The 22,679-nt window shown below is 41.9% G+C and overlaps 1 protein-coding gene across 1 annotated transcript; it reads right to left on the bottom strand.

The window, feature by feature from the left end:
* Positions 1 to 632: 632 nt before the first annotated feature.
* Positions 633 to 22,540, bottom strand: LOC310778551 (serine/threonine-protein kinase 24-like). The gene is made up of 11 exons (XM_083639013.1): positions 22,143 to 22,540; positions 19,129 to 19,359; positions 16,236 to 16,292; positions 15,970 to 16,078; positions 14,382 to 14,539; positions 5,711 to 5,896; positions 5,451 to 5,596; positions 5,178 to 5,322; positions 4,731 to 4,799; positions 4,450 to 4,586; positions 633 to 4,306 (listed from the first exon to the last, which is right to left on the bottom strand). Exons 1-11 carry the CDS (start codon positions 22,182 to 22,184, stop codon positions 4,273 to 4,275), a joined length of 1,314 nt encoding a protein of 437 aa, XP_083495139.1. The 5' UTR covers positions 22,185 to 22,540; the 3' UTR covers positions 633 to 4,272.
* Between the last annotated feature and the right edge of the window lie 139 nt (positions 22,541 to 22,679).

The following is a 22,679-nucleotide window of genomic DNA, read 5'->3' as shown; positions in this document are numbered from 1 at the left end:
CATCATGCTAGACTGGTGTTAGATGGGTGATGAGGTGATGATGAGCTATGCCAGCGTTTTTCCAGACTTAATAATTCACATGAAGAGTTCAATTATTTCATTGGACCACAAAATATGTTGCTTCTTGCTTCGTGCCTTTTTGCAAAGTCTCTGGGGTGTGGTCATGTGCATTTGTTGATTAGATTTGTGAAGATCTTGTCTTTTGGGTAAGATATCCCCTTGCAGCCAAGGAACTGATTCATTCTAAATCAAATGAATTAGCCACAGGTGGACTCCAATCAAGTTGTGGAGATAAAGATCTGTCTAGGACATCCAATGGTATTTGGATGCGCCTTAACTCAATTCAAGTGGAATGTCACTGCAGTTCAAAGGGATTGAGTACTTATTCATTGACTCAAAACATCTAAGCTTTTCATTTGTGGGGGAAAAAAAAACACTGACTGATATTATAGGTTACTGTGCAGTGAGTGTGCATAGGTGACTCAAAAAAATCCAGATACATCTTGAATTCAGGCTTTAACACCACAAACTGCACTGTTCAGTCATATAACGAAAGGTGTCACAACCATGTAAATGTTATGTATCAGTCAAATAATGCCAAAAATGTCCATCAACTTTGTATTAGACTTTTTATTTTTCCTTTTCCACAATCATTTGAAAACGTACAAGAAGTCCAGTACCATTGTGCTGATTGAGCAAAGGGTATATACTGGACTATAAACTGTCAGCAACGCCACACAAAATGAAATGTACATTTTAAGTGATCGCTATCCAATGTTTGATAAACATCAAAGAACCAAATTTTACTCTATAATACTGCTCTTTTGGGTTATAAAAAATATTGTTTCATAGTATGCCTTCCTGTACTAAGAAATGAGTTCTGATGATCACACTGCTTTATTCCATACACTCAAAAACTGGAGTAATTACATAGCCTAGTTAAGTACCATTTCTCTTTAAATCCAGAATAAATCTACAAAGTGCAACACAGATAGAGTCATATTAGACCATCTAAAAGGTGCAAATTATGTATTAAATGTGTTTGTGTGTGTTAGTTGGGGGAGGTGGGGCACATGGCACTTTGAGGTATGAAAAGTTTGAATGGAAAGCTAAGGGTCAAGACGGAAAAGAGCAGGAAACACTCGATATGAAAATGGCAATCATTCGTATAGCATTGGGTGACACATGGGTCTGGTACCTTTTCTCAGTCACTCCAACTGTATTATTCACCTAAACAATGTATTCTAGTTTTACTCATTCATTTTAACAGGGTATTCTACCACAATCTACTAGACCACAGCTATGGCATTTTACGTGCGATCGAAACTTTCAGTAAGTGTAAAGAGCACCCGTGCTGTTGACCTGACGGAGCCGGATTTTTTTTTATTATTATTAGGCGATTGCCCTAATTACCTAATGATGTGATGTCATCATTGATGTCATTCTTCTTCTAATGGCTTTCCGGCAGACTGGATGTCTTGTGGCACATTGCTACCTCTCACAGTTGGAATCAGCGATGTCATCCTTCCTGGCTGAGGCTATAAATTCAGTGATGATGCCATGTTCCAGACCAGGGGTGCCTAACTCCCAGGGGGTCCCCACGGGTCCACTAGTTAGCTAGAATGTCATGTGTTTTTGGACATAAATGGTAAAACTTGAAAAATAAATGGACAACTTAAGAATTTAAATCCAAGAGGACACCTAAAGTTAATTTGCCCAATGACCACATACAGAATAAAATTATGCAAATTCATCTTTTCTGAAAAGAAGCAAATTTGAGTCCATTTGTTCATTCACATATGCCATTTTGACATGGAAGTAATTTTTTAGATTTATTCTTTATTTTTTTAGTATTGCTGCAGCATTTTAATGCCAGAGGAAAAACAAATCAAAACAATAACATTTGATCAAACATTTTAAAGCTGATACTATTCACCGCATTCATCACAAAGATTCTAAGGCCGATTCAACTCTCCACATTCCTCCGGCCCTGGAGCAGTATGCTATAACGCATACTGTGCAGGTCAGTTCATACGAGTTACATATCATGCACATTCCATTTAAACTACAGTCAGAAGTAGTAGAAAAGTGCCGTTGGTCTCTTAACGGCTCCTGGCTTTATGTTACTGTACACATCTATGAGGAGTGTCATCTACTATATGAGAAGTCTAGGCTTATAAGCATTTACTGTATGACTGAACACCTTCTCACCTGTATCTTAACCACGTAAATCGCAATGGAAAGATGCAGCCAGATTAATCTGTTACACTGCACGACCAACTCCACAGAGTCCAAGCTGTGAGACTTCAGTTGGACATTTTTGTCAGTTAGCATGGCGCATACCTGTAAAATAAGTCTCATGCTACGGTCTTATGGCTACTTTGTTTATAGTCAAAGGCATTTATATTCGAAGTGCAATTAAAGCTGTTGGTACGCTGAGGAGATAGATTGTACCACTGCAGCTCCCAGGAAGACTTGAGTCTGTTGATGATGAATTAAGCTAGATGGCGGCTAGGACTGGGTATCGCCACTGACTTCCAGATTCGATACGATTCCGATACACAAGGTCCCAATTCGATACGATATCGATACTGATATTTCAGTTACAATACCAACTTTGCTTGGATATGAACGAGATTCTCAAATAACTAATGCTGTAAATTGGACAAGGAATCCTCTAACCTGGTGGGCATTATTAAAAATACTAGACTGATTTCTAGGCTTGAGACTCTGGAGATGATGCAGTTATGGAAATCGCCCGCTTCGCGGGCTCGCATATGCAGCTCGGCCGCTACGCGACCTTGTCTAGTACTCAACTGGCAATTGTGCACCACGCCATCGGCCCTCCAACAGTAGCGAAAGTGACATCACAGATGATGTCACAATGCATGAGTAGAGAGGGATTTATGACATCACTGTTTGATTTCACAAGGGAAGTTGAGCAACCGTGCGCCGCGGGCCCTCCAATTATAGTGGTAGATTAATGTTAACAGATGTTTATGAGCTCTCGTTGCACTAAGAACCAAACCACGCAAGTCTAACGGGGTTAAAGCTTCAAGAATCCACAGGAAAAGGCATTATTATATTAAATGATCAACATTGGGATTTATGAATCGATATCAGTTCCTTCAAATGAATATCAATTTGATATCAATATATCAATGTTTTTTTTTTACCCAGCCCTAATTGATGGCACTGCCCTAAATGGAATGAATGGACGAAACTTCAGTTTATCGAACTACTCAAAACACAATCATCAAAAAAGGATGAGGGAAAAGTCCAACCAGTCAACACAACTGGAGGCCTTGTGGACCTGGGGCTGGAGGCCTTGTGGACCTGGGGCTGGAATAGAGTATCCAGTGTTTCAAACTGGAGGGGGGAGGTGAGTGATCCAGCCATGTTTTACATTCATCTACATCTTCAACATTACTATGACAGCCACAGCATAGAGTGTGAAACCAAAACTCAGAGAGCATATAAAATAAAACAACACTAAAATAGGATAGAGGGCAGCCATTTTCATTCAATGGATGAGTACTTAAAGAGTTTTACAACAGGAGAAATCAAAGACTGATATACAAAAGAACAAGTAATAAAGGCAAGGCAATCTCTATTATGGCCATTTTAGTCTCTCAAAATATTTACCTTTAAACCATTATCTACAGTTTGCATTTGGCCATTTGTACACAGTGATTCATTAACGCACGCTCAATTATTTTCAGTAAAAATGAGCTTATTTACAAGTCTGTACAAACACCCAATAAGAGCTCTTTCCATCTCCCAGAAGACCCAATCCACTTAAAGCAGGATACCTGAGTTTTCAATAGAATGCTTCAATCCACTCATCACGCTTCACTGCACATTTCACAGGATATCTCGCACAGCCGCACAGCATTAAGAATGCTAGCTACTTTCTCCAAAAGGTTGCAGAGTGTGAACCTTTAAGAATAAGCCGCAGCAAAAACTCAAGAGTCCTTGCAGAAAGACTCCACTGTTAAAAGAAAAGATTTGTGAAGGAGGTGTCGAGAAGGGACATCTTACAGCAGGTGGCAGTCATGGTGGCAGCTGAGGCAACTGGCCACTGACTGTCCTGAATAGACGGCATGTTTGCGTATAAACAGACATTAAGTAGGCCAGGATTTGCTTTAGGCGAATGAGTTATGGAGACCTTCCTGGGAGATTTCATCTCGGCTGTGGATGTCACGAGGCAATGATCTGACTGCTGCCATCAGGGTGGAGAGTGAGAGCAGAGCTGGCTGGGCAGAAGTCTTCTCACTGAGAGGTGGCGGCCCTACGCACAGAAAACCTGACAAATAGAGAAGAAGAAGAAGAAGGAACAAAAACTATTTTCCCCTCTATGCAGGCCATTGGTTGAAAAAAAGAAGAAGAACATGTCCTGAAATGAAAAATGTCTTCTCAATGGAAAACAATGTTGGAAAGTGCCATTACCTCTGAAGTCTCTGCAGGAGTTCAGTCAGCAGGGAGTCACAGATCCCTGGGCATGCCTCTTCAGCCAGAAACATGGCTTCCCTCAGCCCCTCTGCAGCCTCTGGCTTGCCATGACTTGCCTCAGACTTCTCTTTCAACTGCAAAAATGACAGCATTTAGATGTTATAGTCTGGTTTGTCTAAATATTCTATTTGTAGGGTGATGACGACGACTGCATCTGAACGTAGTCAATAATCACAATTATTTTAATTTAGGATAATTTGAGAGAAGAATACATTTACCTCAGAAAACAGCGGGGAAAAGATTGTTGACAAGCTTTGTGACAAAGGGCTCTTTGGACTTTCTTGCACCTGAAAAATTAAGCAGCATTTTGAGCTAAAAAACAAGCATGGAACACCTTTGACACAGAATATCTTTGACACAGAATATCTGCTCTTGCACATCGGAAGGCGCACAATTTATTTTTACTAGAAATATTGCGCGCTTCTTTCTAGCGTCCCTCGCTTGCCCGCTCGACTGGCAGCGCTCATTTCTACCGTGGCTCATTGGTTTGCCCTTGAGGTCTCGCCCACGACGCAGCTCGCTTGCAGCTGCAGTTCGCACGCTGTGCACGCTTGCAGACGCAGCTTGGCCGCTGCGCGACCTTGCCCGCTTGACGTTGAGCAATTGTGCGCTGCACGGAGCCGCCTGATTATAGTAGTGAGAATTTGTTCTCGTTATAGTCTTACCGGTTTACTCCCCAGCTCAGCAGATTGTAGTGCCCCATTCTGAAGCTTTTCGTAAAGCTCTGTGGGGTCCTTCACCCTGATGGTATTGAAGATCCAGTCATCATTGCTAGAGTCATTTCCCCCAGACGCCTGGCCATCTGGCTCCCTACATTGACACAAAAAGTTAAGAAGCTCATAGGATTGCGCCAACTGCTAGATTTGACTTTGACCAATGATACATTTGGCATGTCTTGTCTCCCCTTGAACTTGATAGAGATTGTGCAGACAACTTACGAGTCAGAGTCATCAGAGCTGGATTCTTCCCGAGACTGCTCTGCCTTCCACCTCTTGTATTTGTCAACCAGTTCTGTTAGATAGGACGTCTTTTTGGCATGCCTTACAATTAGCTTGTGTTTTAACAGCTCTTTGGCAGTTGGCCTCTAAGGAAACCACAAAAGAAACAAGTGAATATTAAAAACATATTTTGGGGTTTTGCACAGTGAGCAAACTTAAGGACTAGGCTAGGGGTATAAGCAGGTGTCTTTTGAACTTACAAAGCTGGGCTCCTTATTTAAACAAGCTTCTATAAATTCTTTAAGTGCTTTGCCGTAGTTTCCCTCCAGTGTGGGTGGATTGTTCTTTGGGATGAGGAATAAGACCTTCATAGGGTGGAGCTCAGAGTGGGGAGGCTCTCCTTTAGCCAGTTCTATTGCTGTTATTCCCAATGACCAGATGTCTGCCTATAAAACAAACCAATTTTGGACAAAAAACAAGAACTTATTAAAACATTAGAATCGTGCAGAGTTACTCACAAATGGCCTCGCTTAACAGAAAAACCATGCGAGATAGAGCAGAGAGCAGCAGCAGTTGTTGCTAGGTGACGTTGAGCTCTCCCCATAGGAAAACAATGGCACCGCTCTCCCCATAGGAAAACAATGGCACTGCTCTCCCCATAGGAAAACAATGGCACAGCTCTCCCCATAGGAAAACAATGGCACAGCTCTCCCCATAGGAAAACAATGGCAAGTCAAGTCAAGTCAAGTCAAATTTTATTTATATAGCACCTTTCATACACAAGGCAATTCAAGGTGCTTTACAAAAAATAATCGAAAAAACAAGCAGCAAAGCAATGCACATATAAAAAACACATAAAAAACACAGCCGACAGTTTTAGTTAAAATATATACTCAAATTAACAAACATGAAACATTATTTCTGTTTTAAATAAGTTACAAGGCACTCTTCAGTATTATTATTACATGTACAGTCCATTTGTTGGAAATGTACAGGAATCTTTTTTTTAAATTACAGGCCGAGAGAGGCAGTAGTTTAGTAGCAGTTAAAAGCAAGAGTAAACATAAAGGTCTTTAGCTTGGATTTAAAAATAGGCAGAGTAGGGGCAGATCTAATGTGTTCAGGGAGTTTGTTCCAGTTATGAGAGGCATAGTGGGAGAACGCTGCTTCACCATGTTTTGATTTGGTCCTCGGGACAATTAGTAGACCAGTGCCTGAAGATCTCAGGGATCTGGATGGTTCATAGTGTAGAAGCATTTCAGAGATGTAGTGTGGGCCTGACCCGTTGAGAGATTTGTAAACTATTAGCAGAATTTTAAAGTCTATTCTAAGATTTACTGGCAGCCAATGCAGGGATTTGAGAACTGGTGTAATGTGCTTTCTTGGTTCTTGTTAGAACTCTAGCAGCCGCATTCTGAATGAGCTGTAGTTGTTTAATAGCTTTTTTGGGAAGACCATTGAAAAGACTGTTGCAGTAGTCTAGCCTGCTAGAAATGAAAGCATGAATTAGTTTTTCAAGATCTTGTTTGGACATGTAGCCTCTAATCCTTGCTATATTTTTTAGATGATAGAAGGCAGATTTTCTTATAAGCTTGATGTGGGAGTTGAAATTTAGATCAGAGTCAATAATAATGCCAAGATTTTTTACCTGGTCCTTTGGCTTCAAAGATAGGGATTCGAGGTGAGCAGTAACTTTGAGCCTATCTTCTTTTTTGCCGAAGACAATTATCTCTGTTTTGTCTTTATTAAGTTGGAGAAAATTCTGGCACATCCAATCATTAATTTGCGCAAGGCACTGACACAGTGTCTCTATGGGGGCATAGTCATCCGATGAGAGGGCTATGTAGAGTTGGGTGTCATCTGCATAGCTATGATAAGCTATTTTGTTTTTTTGCATAATTAGGCCCAGAGAGAGCATATAAAGGTTAAACAGGACAGGACCTAAAATTGATCCTTGGGGTACCCCACATGTCATTTTGGTTTGGTCAGATGTGTAGTTGCCAATGGAGACAAAGTAGTTCCTGTCTTGCAGATAAGATCTGAACCACTCTAGGACCGTGCCGGAAAGCCCGACCCAGTTTTCCAGTCTGTCCAATAGAATTTCGTGGTCAACCGTATCAAAGGCAGCGCTGAGATCTAGTAACATTAAGATTGAGATTTTACCTGAGTCAGTGTTCATTCGGATGTCATTTATAACTCTGATAAGCGCAGTTTCGGTGCTATGATGGGGTCGGAAGCCTGATTGGAAGGGATCTAGGAGATCATTGGAGGATAGAAAGGTATTGAGTTGTTGGTAGACAGTTTTTTCGAGTATTTTGCTAATAAAGGGAAGATTTGATATTGGTCTGTAATTGCTGATTATAGAGGGGTCGAGGCTACGCTTCTTTAGCAAGGGCTTAACAACTGCAGTTTTTAGAGATTTTGGAAAAATGCCTGTAAGAAGAGAGGTATTAATTATCTTCAGTATGTCGGTCGCCAGGCAACTGTAGACATTTTTTAGAAAGCTTGTTGGCAGGGTGTCTAGGCAACACGATGAGGATTTAAGGCCTCGTATCGTTTCTTCTAGTTTCTTGTGGTCAATGACATTGAACTGAGTCATGTTAATTAAGCACCTATTCTGTGGGTGCGGCGGAGCCACATTTGTTCTTGATGTGGAAATAGTTAGTCTGATATTTATAATTTTATCCCTAAAGAAGGTCGCAAATTCATTGCATTTGACATTGGATAGAAGATCAGGGGCAATTTGTGGGGGGGGGTTTGTCAGCCTGTCAACAGTGGCAAAAAGAGTGCGAGCGTCATTGGTGTTTTTGCTGATAATGTCGGAGAAGAAGAATTTTCTGGAATTTTTTAGTTCCTGGTTGTAGGAGTGAAGACTATTTTTATAGATGTCGTAATCGATGTGAAGTTTAGTTTTCCGCCATTTGCGCTCGGCTTTCCTACAATCTCTTTTTTTGTTATTTACAGAGGGAGCGTTTCTCCATGGTGCTTTTTTCTTACCGGAGATTAGTTTAGATCTAATGGGAGCTACAGCATCAATAGCCTTTAGGGTTTTAGAATTGAAGTTATCTAGGAGATCATTGACAGAGGCTGAGGAGAGGGAAGGGGCCAGCGAGAAAGCCTCCATGAACCGTGTGCTAGTGCTCTCGTTGATGTGACGCTTTTTGATGGTTTTTGACCGAGTAAGAGCGATAGGGGTGACCTTGAGTTCAAGAAAGATACAGAGATGGTCGGACAGAGCAACATCACTAGCTGAAAGAAACGATGACTCAAAGCCCTGGCATGGCACAGCTCTCTCCATAGGAAAACAATGGCACAGCTCTCTCCATAGGAAAACAATGGCACAGCTCTCCCCATAGGAAAACATTGGCACAGCTCTCCCCATAGGAAAACAATGGCACAGCTCTCTCCATAGGAAAACAATGGCACAGCTCTCTCCATAGGAAAACAATGGCACCGCTCTCTCCATAGGAAAACAATGGCACAGCTCTCCCCATAGGAAAACAATGGCACAGCTCTCTCCATAGGAAAACAATGGCACAGCTCTCTCCATAGAAAACAATGGCACAGCTCTCTCCATAGGAAAACAATGGCACAGCTCTCTCCATAGGAAAACAATGGCACAGCTCTCTCCATAGGAAAACAATGGCACCGCTCTCTCCATAGGAAAACAATGGCACCGCTCTCTCCATAGGAAAACAATGGCACCGCTCTCTCCATAGGAAAACAATGGCACCGCTCTCTCCATAGGAAAACAATGGCACCGCTCTCTCCATAGGAAAACAATGGCACAGCTCTCTCCATAGGAAAACAATGGCACCGCTCTCTCCATAGGAAAACAATGGCACCGCTCTCTCCATAGGAAAACAATGGCACCGCTCTCTCCATAGGAAAACAATGGCACCGCTCTCTCCATAGGAAAACAATGGCACCGCTCTCTCCATAGGAAAACAATGGCACCGCTCTCTCCATAGGAAAACAATGGCACAGCTCTCCCCATAGGAAAACAATGGCACAGCTCTCTCCATAGGAAAACAATGGCACAGCTCTCCCCATAGGAAAACAATGGCACAGCTCTCTCCATAGGAAAACAATGGCACAGCTCTCTCCATAGAAAAACAATGGCACAGCTCTCCCCATAGGAAAACAATGGCACAGCTCTCTCCATAGGAAAACAATGGCACAGCTCTCTCTATAGGAAAACAATGGCACAGCTCTCTCCATAGGAAAACAATGGCACAGCTCTCTCCATAGAAAACAATGGCACTGCTCTCTCCATAGAAAACAATGGCACTGCTCTCCCCCATAGGAAAACAATGGCACCGCTCTCCATAGGAAAACAATGGCACAGCGGGCACAGAGCTCATGTGTGGGCCGGGGGGCCGGGGGGAGGGGCTTCAAGCAGCATTAGTGTATTTGAGGAACGTTTTTGCAAACTCCAACTGTGACTACATGGTGGTTTTGCTGATAAGCTGTCGTGACTCATGTGCTTGTTCCCAAAATAAATGCTGTCATGTCAGGCACATGTGAGAATGAGCTTAGAGAATACCAGACAACATAAGCACATTGACCTCATTCACACAGCAGACATTCTCAACTCAGGGTGGGAAACTCTACCCAGAAGATAAGATAGAGAAAACTAGCAGCACGTCAACACAGATAGACTGTCTCACTGTGTGAATATAACACAGATAGACTGTCTCACTGTGTGAATATAACACAGATAGACTGTCTCACTGTGTGAATATAAGACAGATAGACTGTCTCACTGTGTGAATATACATTAACACAGATAGACTGTCTCACTGTGTGAATATAAGACAGATAGACTGTCTCACTGTGTGAATATAAGACAGATAGACTGTCCCACTGTGTGAATATACATTAACACAGATAGACTGTCTCACTGTGTGAATATAACACAGATAGACTGTCTCACTGTGTGAATATAAGACAGATAGACTGTCTCACTGTGTGAATATAAGACAGATAGACTGTCTCACTGTGTGCATATAAGACAGATAGACTGTCTCACTGTGTGAATATACATTAACACAGATAGACTGTCTCACTGTGTGAATATAACACAGATAGACTGTCTCACTGTGTGAATATAACACAGATAGACTGTCCCACTGTGTGAATATAACACAGATAGACTGTCTCATTGTGTGAATATAACACAGATAGACTGTCTCACTGTGTGAATATAACACAGATAGACTGTCTCACTGTGTGAATATAAGACAGATAGACTGTCTCACTGTGTGAATATACATTAACACAGATAGACTGTCTCACTGTGTGAATATAACACAGATAGACTGTCTCACTGTGTGAATATAACACAGATAGACTGTCTCACTGTGTGAATATAACACAGATAGACTGTCTCACTGTGTGAATATAACACAGATAGACTGTCTCACTGTGTGAATATACATTAACACAGATAGACTGTCTCACTGTGTGAATATAACACAGATAGACTGTCTCACTGTGTGAATATAACACAGATAGACTGTCTCACTGTGTGAATATAACACAGATAGACTGTCTCACTGTGTGAATATAACACAGATAGACTGTCTCACTGTGTGAATATAACACAGATAGACTGTCTCACTGTGTGAATATACATTAACACAGATAGACTGTCTCACTGTGTGAATATAACACAGATAGACTGTCTCACTGTGTGAATATAACACAGATAGACTGTCTCACTGTGTGAATATAACACAGATAGACTGTCTCACTGTGTGAATATACATTAACACAGATAGACTGTCTCACTGTGTGAATATAACACAGATAGACTGTCTCACTGTGTGAATATAACACAGATAGACTGTCTCACTGTGTGAATATAACACAGATAGACTGTCTCACTGTGTGAATATAACACAGATAGACTGTCTCACTGTGTGAATATACATTAACACAGATAGACTGTCTCACTGTGTGAATATAACACAGATAGACTGTCTCACTGTGTGAATATAACACAGATAGACTGTCCCACTGTGTGAATATAACACAGATAGACTGTCTCACTGTGTGAATATACATTAACACAGATAGACTGTCTCACTGTGTGAATATAACACAGATAGACTGTCCCACTGTGTGAATATAAGACAGATAGACTGTCTCACTGTGTGAATATACATTAACACAGATAGACTGTCCCACTGTGTGAATATAAGACAGATAGACTGTCTCACTGTGTGAATATAACACAGATAGACTGTCTCACTGTGTGAATATACATTAACACAGATAGACTGTCCCACTGTGTGAATATAAGACAGATAGACTGTCTCACTGTGTGAATATAACACAGATAGACTGTCTCACTGTGTGAATATACATTAACACAGATAGACTGTCCCACTGTGTGAATATAAGACAGATAGACTGTCTCACTGTGTGAATATACATTAACACAGATAGACTGTCCCACTGTGTGAATATAAGATAGATAGACTGTCTCACTGTGTGAATATAACACAGATAGACTGTCTCACTGTGTGAATATAACACAGATAGACTGTCTCACTGTGTGAATATAACACAGATAGACTGTCCCACTGTGTGAATATAACACAGATAGACTGTCTCACTGTGTGAATATAACACAGATAGACTGTCTCACTGTGTGAATATAACACAGATAGACTGTCTCACTGTGTGAATATAACACAGATAGACTGTCTCACTGTGTGAATATAACACAGATAGACTGTCCCACTCTGTGAATATACATTAACACAGATAGACTGTCCCACTGTGTGAATATAACACAGATAGACTGTCTCACTGTGTGAATATAACACAGATAGACTGTCCCACTGTGTGAATATAACACAGATAGACTGTCCCACTGTGTGAATATACATTAACACAGATAGACTGTCTCACTGTGTGAATATAACACAGATAGACTGTCTCACTGTGTGAATATAACACAGATAGACTGTCCCACTGTGTGAATATAACACAGATAGACTGTCTCACTGTGTGAATATAACACAGATAGACTGTCTCACTGTGTGAATATAACACAGATAGACTGTCTCACTGTGTGAATATACATTAACACAGATAGACTGTCTCACTGTGTGAATATAACACAGATAGACTGTCTCACTGTGTGAATATAACACAGATAGACTGTCCCACTGTGTGAATATACATTAACACAGATAGACTGTCTCACTGTGTGAATATAACACAGATAGACTGTCCCACTGTGTGAATATACATTAACACAGATAGACTGTCCCACTGTGTGAATATAAGACAGATAGACTGTCTCACTGTGTGAATATACATTAACACAGATAGACTGTCCCACTGTGTGAATATAAGACAGATAGACTGTCTCACTGTGTGAATATAACACAGATAGACTGTCTCACTGTGTGAATATACATTAACACAGATAGACTGTCCCACTGTGTGAATATAAGACAGATAGACTGTCTCACTGTGTGAATATACATTAACACAGATAGACTGTCCCACTGTGTGAATATAAGACAGATAGACTGTCTCACTGTGTGAATATAACACAGATAGACTGTCCCACTGTGTGAATATAACACAGATAGACTGTCTCACTGTGTGAATATAACACAGATAGACTGTCTCACTGTGTGAATATACATTAACACAGATAGACTGTCCCACTGTGTGAATATAAGACAGATAGACTGTCTCACTGTGTGAATATACATTAACACAGATAGACTGTCTCACTGTGTGAATATAACACAGATAGACTGTCTCACTGTGTGAATATAACACAGATAGACTGTCTCACTGTGTGAATATAAGACAGATAGACTGTCCCACTGTGTGAATATACATTAACACAGATAGACTGTCTCACTGTGTGAATATAACACAGATAGACTGTCTCACTGTGTGAATATAACACAGATAGACTGTCTCACTGTGTGAATATACATTAACACAGATAGACTGTCTCACTGTGTGAATATACATTAACACAGATAGACTGTCTCACTGTGTGAATATACATTAACACAGATAGACTGTCTCACTGTGTGAATATACATTAACACAGATAGACTGTCTCACTGTGTGAATATAACACAGATAGACTGTCTCACTGTGTGAATATACATTAACACAGATAGACTGTCTCACTGTGTGAATATAACACAGATAGACTGTCTCACTGTGTGAATATACATTAACACAGATAGACTGTCTCACTGTGTGAATATACATTAACACAGATAGACTGTCTCACTGTGTGAATATAACACAGATAGACTGTCTCACTGTGTGAATATAACACAGATAGACTGTCTCACTGTGTGAATATACATTAACACAGATAGACTGTCTCACTGTGTGAATATACATTAACACAGATAGACTGTCTCACTGTGTGAATATACATTAACACAGATAGACTGTCCCACTGTGTGAATATAACACAGATAGACTGTCCCACTGTGTGAATATAACACAGATAGACTGTCTCACTGTGTGAATATAACACAGATAGACTGTCTCACTGTGTGAATATACATTAACACAGATAGACTGTCCCACTGTGTGAATATAACACAGATAGACTGTCTCACTGTGTGAATATACATTAACACAGATAGACTGTCTCACTGTGTGAATATAACACAGATAGACTGTCTCACTGTGTGAATATACATTAACACAGATAGACTGTCTCACTGTGTGAATATGGGCAATTGGGGTCAAAAGAGCGATGAAAAGAGAAGAATACAGGAATTAAGTACGACAACCTTCAGTTTCAGTGTCACTCCCATGTTAGAATATTTTAAACATGAATTCCATAAACCTGCATGGCATATGATACACGTGCTTCTTTCTATTTCCTACAGTAACCTCGATTGTGATCATGAGACCGGCTCTGACCTTTGAATCATAGGCAGATTGCTTTATGACTTCAGGTGCCATCCAGAACGGAGTGCCAACAAACGTGTTCCTCTTGATCTGGGTGTCGGTCAGCTGGCCTGCCACGCCAAAGTCTGCCAGCTTCACGTCTCCTTGTTCTGACAGTAACACGTTGGCCGCTGAAAACAGTGAGGAAAAAACAACATTCTGCCAATGATGCATTGTAGAAAACCTAGAGCTGCATTCCACCAGCATTGATAATGGTGATCTTTTAAATCAGGGTCAGACATTAGCCGGGGGTTCGGGGGCAAAATGCCCGTACAAAATATATAATTGCCCCTGGAATTGGGATGACGGGGGGCTTAGTTTTAATGCCCCCATAAAATAAAGATTTAACTTTCTGTATTCTAACATTACTGCAAGTCGGATTTGGTGCAATTTCAATATTAATCAGCTTTGACGAAACAAGCGAGCCGCTCTGCTCTGCCTGCCTGGGTGCAGCGAGGCGGTTTGCTGTAGCCACTGTCATATCCCAGGCGGGCGGGGCTTCAGGGCTCTGACTGGCCGGGCAGGACGGTAGCCCCGCTCGGTTCAACTGCCCAAGAATGACTAACGAGCACACAGTAGCCAATAGGAACGTAGACACTACACAGCAATATAGCAATATACTCCTTACTGATGCGCACATCGATGCAGAATGCTACTGTATCGATACGGCATGCAGTGACGGCAGGCAGTGTGCTGTGGAGAGCGAGCAAGAGAGACACATGCTCAGCCAGCAGGGGTCCAGACAGTGGTTTATATCAGAGCATAAAACCTTTACTTCAATCAGATCATATTTAAAAAATAAAAGAAAAATAATCCATCAACTGATGTTGTTGACATGACAGAAGAGGACGTTGAACTCTAACATCAAATGTTCATATAGGCCTAATATGCTCAGCTCGTAATACATGTTATTGTGATTGATATGTTGATATGGTTTTTGTCTTTTGCCATAGGGCGTGTTATTTGAAAAGTTGTTGTTGCCAAGTAGCCTCCATTACATAACATGCCAGACAATAAACAGTGTTGTTGAGATGATAGGAAATGTTTTCTTTTCTTTTCTTACTGTGATATGGGCTTTTAGAAATAAAATAGGCTATGGTTGAATAAGGGTAATTGAATAGGTCTCTGATGCAAAACAGAAGAACATATTTCCCACATTTGAGAAAATTGCCCTGGAAATGATCCAAAATGCCCCTGAAACATGTTCCACAAGGGCAAAAAAGCCCTTGTGGAAAAAAAGTTAATTTCCTACCATGTTTTAAAATGCAAACTCTGAATGCAAAGCATCAATGGCTAAACGTTTTCCAACGGGAAAGATGGGAGCGATAAGTACGCCGGCCACCGAGAAGTGACTCCAAGTGATTCCAGATGCTGAACGTGGATGTGATCCATGCAGTTTGGCATTTACTGTTTACAACCAGAGCATTTCCTCTCCAGCTGGCCAACCCTGCTGATGCCCCTAAAGGCCTCACTTCAACAACATAAACAAGATAACATATTCCTGTGGCATGACTCTTAGGCCTGTCGTTAAAGCAAAGGCCAAGCCCATATGCACTCTTACCTTTGATATCTCTGTGGATTTTCTTTTCAGAGTGCAGGTACTCAAGGCCTTTCAGGATCTCTCTCAGAATTGTGGCAATCTGCGTTTCATCCAGGGGACCTGGTTCCAACTGGAGGAACAGATGTCAGTGGTGTGATCAATTGACTTTGGACTACTCTGAAAGATGCCATGGTTTTAGATCATATTTAGGCATATTCATGGGCCTGTAAATAAAGGTAGGATCATCTTCCAAATGGGTTATTTACTTTATTTTCACCTAAACTTACCAAATCTAGGGCTGATCCTCCACCCAAATATTCCATGAGAATCCATAATTTTGTACCCTGAAAAGTAGACCAGCAGGTAAATTAGAGTTCATCATTAGACAGAGGGGCAGAGGCTGCAAACAGACAGAATACCCCCAGAACATATTAAGTCACATTAAGACTTAGCAACAGACGTGTTCACACACAAAATATCATGTGTCCAATTACATTATGAATAGCACTATGGCTGGGGAGGTATCAAACAGAAGGCATTAACTTAAATCCAGCACACTAACACAACAGGGACTAGAAAAGTAAGTCTGTCAAGAAGAGAGAGACGTGTTCAACCAAAATTGTACAGTAAGTCACCATCCAAATGAGGAGAGCTAATCAAGTAGCCCTGTTTTACCATCATTCCTGAATCATACAATGATAACTGCTGTATGACCGTTTTAGCTGCAGCCTTCAGAGAGATTTTGCCCTAATCTCTGGGCAGGAGATTATTTCGCTCATTCAGCCTGCCCCCGAAATAATGTCACTGTGGTCGTTAGTGGACATAATGTTCATGCAGCGATGCAGGGGAACACAATGCAATTAGATTGTCATGGGCTTCCTTACTTCATTTCTAGAGTGGGCTGGTGGTTCATGGTGGTATAGCCTTGGAATAATGAAATGGCACTAGCGGATTCAAGCTAATGGCCAGGCTAATGTGTGTTGAATCTGTCTATGCTATCAATACTGCTATATTTAATTCTCTCAAATATAGGTAGCAGTTAAGACCGCTCCTGCACTGTTATCTGGCAGGCGGGGGCTACGACCCCATCAGTTACAAACTAGGCATTTACATTTAACATTGATCCCAGTAAGTTAAAATGCTACATTGTGGTGCACTTTATTAAATCAATGGACACATATTGAAAATAAACAAACAAACAAATTTCCCTGCATTCACTTAACAGAGAGCAATTAGCCACCCATACCTACACCTTATTGCATTCAATTTGCAACAATGCTGTATAAGCGGCTGAAAGACTAGATACATCTCAGTTGTACTCAGCAGCCTGGGGTAGCACCTGCTGCTGCCTGCTCAAACGTTAACAGTAATAATCGACAACATTTTCAAATACATACATAAAGCAGACAACTGGAGCGGTGCTACAGCTCCAGATCCTCTGATGTGTCAGAGGCTGAGCTTGTGTACTGTCTGCCACTGCCAATTGGGCGCTGTATTTAAGCTGTCAAACTCACTTAGGTAATCATTCTCTGCTGCTGCTGCTGCTGCCACCTATGATGCATCTCACATCTCAGCATCCACTGTGGGCTCTGTTTCTTTTACGGCTCCCAAAGGGAGGGTTGCAATTGATCGCTTCCTGCTCTCACTTTTGTCTGGTTTGATCCTGATGCTTCGCAGGGAGCGACTCAAAAGAGAGGCTTAATTCCAAACTAACGTCTGACTGAATTGATCCTGTTTTGCTACTCTGTACTTCTGATTGCTCATTTTCTGTTTCCAGCACCAGCATGGTCCAGCAGTAAGTGATACACTAGACTAGATTAATGGATCTATCACCATCTATCTAATGGCTTTTTCAGATATTATAATCGCCCCGGCCCCGCATCGGCACCGGCTCACCAGGGCGAGAAATAAAAAAACGTCTGTATGTCTGCTCTTAACTGGGACTGGGATTAAAAACAAACAAAAAAGATGCTGCTACTGTGTGCTGTGTGCACTACACTAATATTGTTTATTTATTTGTTATTTATGCAAAATGTCTTTCTCTCTCAGGAGTACTGAGTACTGTCTACTGGACACGCTGTTTGATTCCACTGTAGTGTCTACTGGACACGCTGTTTGATTCCACTGTACTGTCTACTGGACATGCTGTTTGATTTCACTGTACTGTCTACTGGACATGCTGTTTGATTCCACTGTACAGTCTACTGGACATGCTGTTTGATTTCACTGTACTGTCTACTGGACATGCTGTTTGATTCCACTGTACTGTCTACTGGACATGCTGTTTAATCCACTGTAGTGTCTACTGGACATGCTGTTTGATTCCACTGTAGTGTCTACTGGACATGCTGTTTGATTCCACTGTCAAATGATCTATGAGATATCAAGTGTGGTGCAAAAACACCACACCAATGAAGATGTTGCTGAAATAAAAAGAACCGAGGATCAACACACACACACACACACACACACACACACGCGCGCACACACACACACACACACACACACACACACACACACACACACACACACACACACACACACACACAACAATGCACATGTACTATATGCACAATACAGTACACATCATCCCATAGGTACTACATGCAACAACAAACAACCCTGGATTCTCTCCTTCAGACAGCTGCATAACTTGACTTAATGGACCACTAACTCCTTACTGCTGTTAAGTACCCACTCACACTAAATGCTCTGTGAGAAGCACTTTAAGCACCATCACATGTAGCCTGAACATCTATTTACAACATACAGTTTGCAACTGAGTGATGCAATCCCTTACAGTCAGCAAGGCATTTACAGCAGCCCAAATACCTGAGACTCTCACATTGTTCCTGTTCTAACTAAGCGTGCATGGTCTGTGTACGTGCATATCTATCCAACTAGCTGCAGAAACCAGAAATAGGCTGACTTTACACAAGTATACTCATACTGTAATACGTGTGTAAAGTCGGCCTATTTCTGGTTGTCCTGTGGCAATCTTTGCAATAATACACACGCGAGACTTGTTCCATTGCCTGTATGCATAATGTACTATTGACCCACATGCACTTGTCAACAGTTGCTTGCAGGAATACACTCACATCATATGCATTATATCTAACATGAAAGTGTTAGAAGTGTCCCACACTGAATGATATTTGAACTGGGGTTAAATCTCACCTTGAGATAGGATCCATAATACTTGGTTACAAAGGGGCTGTCACATTGGCTGAGCACTGTGATTTCCTGTTGTATGTCTTCGATTTCATCCTCTGCCTCCTCCAGGTCAATAATCTTAATGGCCACGACTTTCTGAGTCCGATTGTCGATGCCTTTAAAAACTTCACCAAAAGAGCCTTTGCCTATCCTCTGTAGCTTAGTAAAAAGCTCCTCTGGGTCGGCTTTGAAATTCTGTGGGAGAGAGAGAGAGAGAGAGAGAGAGAGAGAGAGAGAGAGAGAGAGAGAGAGAGAGAGAGAGAGAGAGAGAACAACATGTATTTAAGTATTTAAGTTGGGAACCACAGGGAAGTGACAGCGGCACAGCCAACGTGATGTGGTGTCACCGAATCAGCTGCGGAAGAGCTCTGTGGTCAGGTAGTAGAACATTGCATTACTTTCAGAGTTGCTTCCAGCTGACCAAGAACAAGAAGTTGGGCAGCAATTCAAGAGTTCATTTGGCTGTGGGGAGAGGATCTGGGTTACAACTTCCGAGCTTAGCACCATACAGACATACAGGCTAGCCTGTCACACTGTATTATGGTAAGTCCATTGGCTGCCTGTGATCTTGGCTATCTTCTTACTGCTTCACTGTCTAGGACAATCACAAGGTATAGGCTAATGAGGAAGCATGTGCTATATACTGTAGGTTTTGTGTTACCCAACAGCAACAGCCAATAACATCAGCCACACTTCTGAGAAACGTTAAGTGGTGTGTGGAATTCAAATGGTCAATTCAAAAACAACCACAGACTGTGTGCAGTAGCTCGACACAGACATTCTCACACACACACCCTCCTGTTGACAAACAAAGCAGTCTTTTTACATATTTTTGTACTGCAGCCTGGCTAACAGCTAGGCTGTGTGTGAAACCGTCTTTTACCCTTTCCTGACCAAATTGTGCTTATTAGACCATGTAGCTCTAGCTGTGAACTAACCATAAAATAACCATATGTCAATAGTGAGACACGGTGAGTACGGTGGTGCAGCGGTAAGCGCTGTCGCCTCACAGCTCGAAGGTCCTGGGTTCGATTCCCACCTGGGACGCTGTGAACGCTGAAGGAATGCGTGCCCGTCCGCATGTCCTCGAGTGCCCACCGCCCGGGTGGGGTCGTCAAAAGGGCCTTTCTGTGTGGAGTTTGCATGTTCTCCCCGTGCCTCCCGGGGGTTTCCTTCATATAGGAACCCCTCACCAAAACATGCAATATCCTGGTTGCTGATGTGGTGCCTCCTCTGGTTGTTAGGGGCGCCTGTTCAGAGGGAGGGGAACTCGTTGGAATAGCGTGATCCTCCCACGTGCTATGTCCTACCGGTGAAGCTTCCCCTGTCAGGTGAAAAGAAGCGGCTGGCTAACTGCCCATGTCTCAGAGGAAGCATGGAGCCAGTTTCGGCTCTGCCCAGATCAGCAGAGGGTGGAGCAGCAACCAGGATAAATAAATTAAAATGAGCACTAATGGGGGATAAAAATGGGATAAATAAATAAAAATAGTGAGACAATATCACACGAGCTGAAGTGAGGCTTAATGACCTCCGCATAAAAGATGAAGCTGATAGGCTACAAATTGAAGGACTACACCCTGCCTTATTGACTAAACTAAATTACTTATTTCCCCATGGTCCACAAGGGAGGGAATCATGCTCCTTCATTCCCATTCCCTTTCCTGAGTGGCAATGATTACCCTGCCTGAAGCATTAGTAGGGTTATGCAGTTCCTTAATTTACACGACAAAAATAATACAAATACATCCAATGACTAATTAGCTTCTTTGGAAGCATTCTGAATTTAATCTCAAAATTAAAATGCAACCATTTTGCTCTTGCAGTAGGTTTAATAAGAAACAAACTAAGACAATTCAGCATGATACTAAATTTACCAGCTAACCCAGTGCAAAGGCGATGATCTGTCAGCTAGCTATGAATAATACTTTCATATCTCCCCAGAGAATGGTTTCCTGTAAGAGTGCTAATGCAGGGTGAGTGGACCTCTCTGTCTTTACAACAAAGACAGGGAGAGGGAGCGGTACAGAGTAAAGCAGAGTAGAAATAGCAGAAGCAAAAGACTGTCATAACAGTGGTTTGGTCAGTCATCCAGGTGAAAATTATTATGTTGAGTCTGAACTCTGTAAAAACAATGGGGAAAAACAACAAGGGCACTGTGACCACAGACTACACATGTGGGGAACGTACTTGCCATTTCCACAGTCAGCAGGTTTGGTGCAACAACTAAAGCTGCCTGAACCTCCCTCTGAAAACACGTGTTTGATCCTCGCCCATCTGTCTGCACCACACAACTGTGTGGTCTACTGTCATCCACGCCCTGGAGGTTTGAGGCTCATCACCAGCCCCCCACCCCTCCAGTCTCCATAGTTGACTTGCCTCAGTCTGGGCCTGGGTCTGCTTTCTCCCCTCTAAACCCTTATCTAGCGGCGGGTAGCCTAATTGAAGGTTCACCATTCAGGAGTGGTACTGTGCATTCAAACATGGCACGAATTCATACAGCTGTTGGCTATGTCGCCCCAGGAGGTGTCAGTCTTAACATCCATTATGTGGATGGGGTTACACTTCAAGGAAAGAATGTCTTTAGCACAGTTTAGTGCAATGCATTTTGTTTGAGGAGCAGTAGAATCTACTCTTTCCTCCCTTATCCAGCTTGCTCCTCAAACATCATCATGCATCTACTCAGTAGATGAAAACATCCTGCTGCTTCGTTTAATAGGTTGAAGGTACAGGAGGGGCAGCAAGACAGAAACACATTACAGGCAATCAATCAGTTAATCTGTACGTAAGTGCATTCATCATCACAAAGGTAACGTTAATAACGTCAGATGTAACGTCAGCCTAGATTGCTATTAACTGTAGCTAGATGAGAACGAGACAGGCAGTTCAACTTTGGAGCCGTGACAAGCAAGTAAAATGTGTGGTGGATGGCTACTTGTCAGTTTTCCTACAGAGTTGATTTACTTTGATAGTTTACGTACCTGCATTCCAGGCAGTCCACTCTGAATAGGGGAGTGAGCCATGGCGTCAGATCAGCAAAGATGACGCCTTTACTTCAGCTGGTTCAGTTTTCCTAATCAGAGGCAAATGGCTGTAGTTACCTGGTTAGGGTGGTCTGCTCCAAACTGCAAATGTTAAGGCTTAAATTGCCTGAACAACGTACGGTTAGCAATGGGGAACCTCGCTTAATATACTAGTTGGTTCAGTTGTCTCGCACTTCGAACTGCCCTTACAGCAAAAATGTATCTCTTCACTCGCCTTCCGCAGATAGACTCCCTGTTAGCTAACGTTAGCTACGCTAGCTACTTTAGCAGCTAGATAGCAAACGTTAGCTATAATTCTATCTCAGAAGCACGATGTGATCCCTAAGCACAAGTTTGACCACTTCCAGATGTTGAAATAGAGTCCATGTAAAAAAAAATACACTGCAATTAGTTGTATCGTTTGTTGTTGTTCTATCCTCATCACTTTTCTGTGTAGCCCAACGCCATCTTGGTTGCTGTCACTCTCATTTTCAG

Source organism: Poromitra crassiceps, assembly GCF_964638095.1.
Source record: "Poromitra crassiceps genome assembly, chromosome: 6".
Classification (NCBI taxonomy): domain Eukaryota; kingdom Metazoa; phylum Chordata; class Actinopteri; order Beryciformes; family Melamphaidae; genus Poromitra; species Poromitra crassiceps.
Note: the sequence above shows the minus strand (reverse complement) of the source record. Positions and strands in the feature narration are given on the sequence as shown.